The 2724-nt window shown below is 38.4% G+C and overlaps 1 protein-coding gene across 1 annotated transcript; it reads left to right on the plus strand.

Annotated features, from left to right (window-relative positions):
* The first annotated feature begins 1305 nt into the window (after window positions 1-1305).
* LOC149895155 (uncharacterized) lies at window positions 1306-1881 on the plus strand. The gene has a single exon (XM_090119164.1). It carries the CDS (start codon window positions 1306-1308, stop codon window positions 1879-1881), a length of 576 nt encoding a protein of 191 aa, XP_089975290.1.
* The last annotated feature ends 843 nt before the right edge of the window (window positions 1882-2724 follow it).

A 2724-nucleotide genomic window follows, 5' to 3' on the forward strand; every position in this document is an offset into this window, starting at 1 on the left:
ATTTTGCTCTGATAGTAAAACCATTGACGGGTCTTCTAAAGAAAAATGCGCCTTGGAAATGGGGGGAAGAAGAAGCAACTGCATTTACAGAGATTAAAAAAACGATTGACCAGCAGACCAATTCTCGCACTATACGACAAAAATTTAGAAACTCAGTTACACACGGATGCGTGTAGATTCGGCATCGCGGGTATTCTTCTTCAGAAAGACGAGAAAGGTTTATGGAGAGTTGTAGCATACTACAGTCGTCAAACCACGGTAGAAGAGCAGAAACTTCACTCGTTTGAGTTAGAAACTCTAGCTGTGATAGCGTCATTAAACAAGTTTAGGGTCTACTTGTTAGGCCTACGCTTCAAAATACTAACAGATTGTAATTCATTACGCACCACACTTACAAAACGAGATGTGATCCCGAAAATTGCAAGATGGTGGGTGCAGTTACAAGAATATGACTGTGAAATTGAGTATCGACCAGGAGATAAGATGTCACATGTGGATGCCCTGAGTCGAGCTCCATCAGACTCAAAAGTAGACGATTTGCACGTTATTGATATACTTAGTGTTACTGCTGAAGATTGGATTACTACTGTTCAATCTTCAGATGACGATATAAGGCGTATTAAAGAAATATTAAGTGATCCAGAATCCCCCAACATAGTAAGTACATTTCAAAATTACAAATTAAAAAATGGACGTGTATACAGGATCATAGCTGATGATAATATCAAATGGGTAGTGCCTAGAGGCGCACGCTGGCAAATTGTTAAAGCCAATCACGATGACGTAGGCCATTTTGGGTTAGAAAAGACTTTAGATCGTATTCGGGCATTATATTGGTTTCCTAAAATGAGAACCTTTGTCACCAAATATGTTTCAGCATGTTTAGAATGTGCTCACCATAAGATGCCAGGTGGTGCTCGACAAGGTCACCTACATTCCATAGAAAAAGTAGAAATCCCCTTTCACACGGTCCACGTGGACCATGTTTGGCCTTTCATTAAGAGTAAGAAGGGGAACTCATATATCTTAGTAATCATCGATGCCTTTACTAAATTTGTTTCTTTGGCTGCCGTCAAAAGTACCAAAACGTCGGAAACTATAAAAGTAATTAAAAAAAATCTTATTGGGTATTTTGGTACTCCAACACGCCTCATTTCTGATAGAGGTAGCTGTTTTACCAGCAAGAGGTTTAGGAAGTTTATACAGGCCTTAGGCATAAAGCATGTTATGAATGCAGTAGCCACGCCGCGAGCAAATGGTCAAGTAGAAAGGTCAAACCGAACTATATTGGCATCATTGGGAACCATGAACCATGGCAAAGATCCTAGAACATGGGATGATAATCTATCGGATATACAGTTAGGCATTAATACGACAATACACGACGTCACAAAAAAAACTCCTAGTGAATTATTATTTGGGCGTAGAGTTACAAATCCTTCGCAAGGTATATTAAGTGAAGTAATTTCGGATGTAGGACATGGAATAGTAGACGGTAAGATTGACGATATTAGATTAGATGCACGCTGCCTGATGAAACAGCAAGCGAAGGTCAGTGAAGAACGGTATAATAGAAAAAGAAAAGCGGCAAAAGTATATAAAGTAGGTGATCTAGTGCGAATTTTGAGAGCAGTTGCATCTGGCAGCGGGCAGTCTAAAAAGTTGGAACCCAAACTACAGGGACCGTACCGCGTAATTAAAGTTTTACCAAACGACCGTTATGTGGTAGAGGATACCCCTTTATCTCGAAAAGGTAGGCGGTACGAAGCTGTCGTGGCAGCCGACAAAATGCACCCTTGGTTAAATTTTAAATCGATGTCTGATAGCGATAATGACGGTGATGATAGTTGTTCTGATGCCATTGAGAATCAAAATAATTAAATTTTATACATACACATTAGGTAGTTTAAAGTTCTTTATGTATGTTGTAATACACATCCTTCTATAAATGACGAGTCAAGTCTACGTGTTTGGTATGAACGAAGAATGATCGACGTTTATAACAAACACATGGAATTTGAAATAGCTTGCATATTGTGGGCATGCCGGGCACAATATGCCGCCCAACGAGAACCAAAATGCAGTATATGTGTGAACAGTGAGTACCGAGTGATTTTGTATGATTATTATGGGTATGCCGGGCACAATGATGTGCCGCCCAAAACGAATAGCTTACATACTGTGGGCATGCCGGGCATGATGTGCCGCCCAAAGAGTAACAATATGCAGTCTATGTGCAAGCAATGAGTACTGAGTGATTTTTATTACTGTTGAGGGCATGCTGGGTACAATGATGTGCCACCCAAAGAGTAACAATATGCAGTCTATGTGCAAGCAGTGAGTTCTGAGTGATTTTGATTACTGTTGAGGGCATGCTGGGTACAATGGTGTGCCGCCCATAAGAAAGCAACAATTATTATTGTACATTGTTATTTTTGTGATCTAATTATTGTCAAATTTAAATGCATGAGATAGTATTATGTAATTTAAATATAACATTATGATTGTATTGCAATACCTGCATAAGGTCACTAATATGTAAAAATGTATTGGTGAGCAATAAATTATTTGAATTTGAATTAGTCCTAATCAAACGGATAGAGAAGTGAGTTTTTGTTATACAAATGTTTGTAGCGATTGTCGAAGTAGTTCCAATAGAGATATATATATTTATTTATTTTCTTTTTTTTTTCGAAATTTGTAAATCTTATTCTAGGCTTGTTT

The sequence above is a fragment of the Colias eurytheme genome, chromosome 32 (genome assembly GCF_061535395.1).
Source record: "Colias eurytheme isolate Ceu_HAF_F1 chromosome 32, ilColEury1 Martin Lab GWU primary, whole genome shotgun sequence".
NCBI classification, from domain to species: Eukaryota; Metazoa; Arthropoda; class Insecta; order Lepidoptera; family Pieridae; genus Colias; species Colias eurytheme.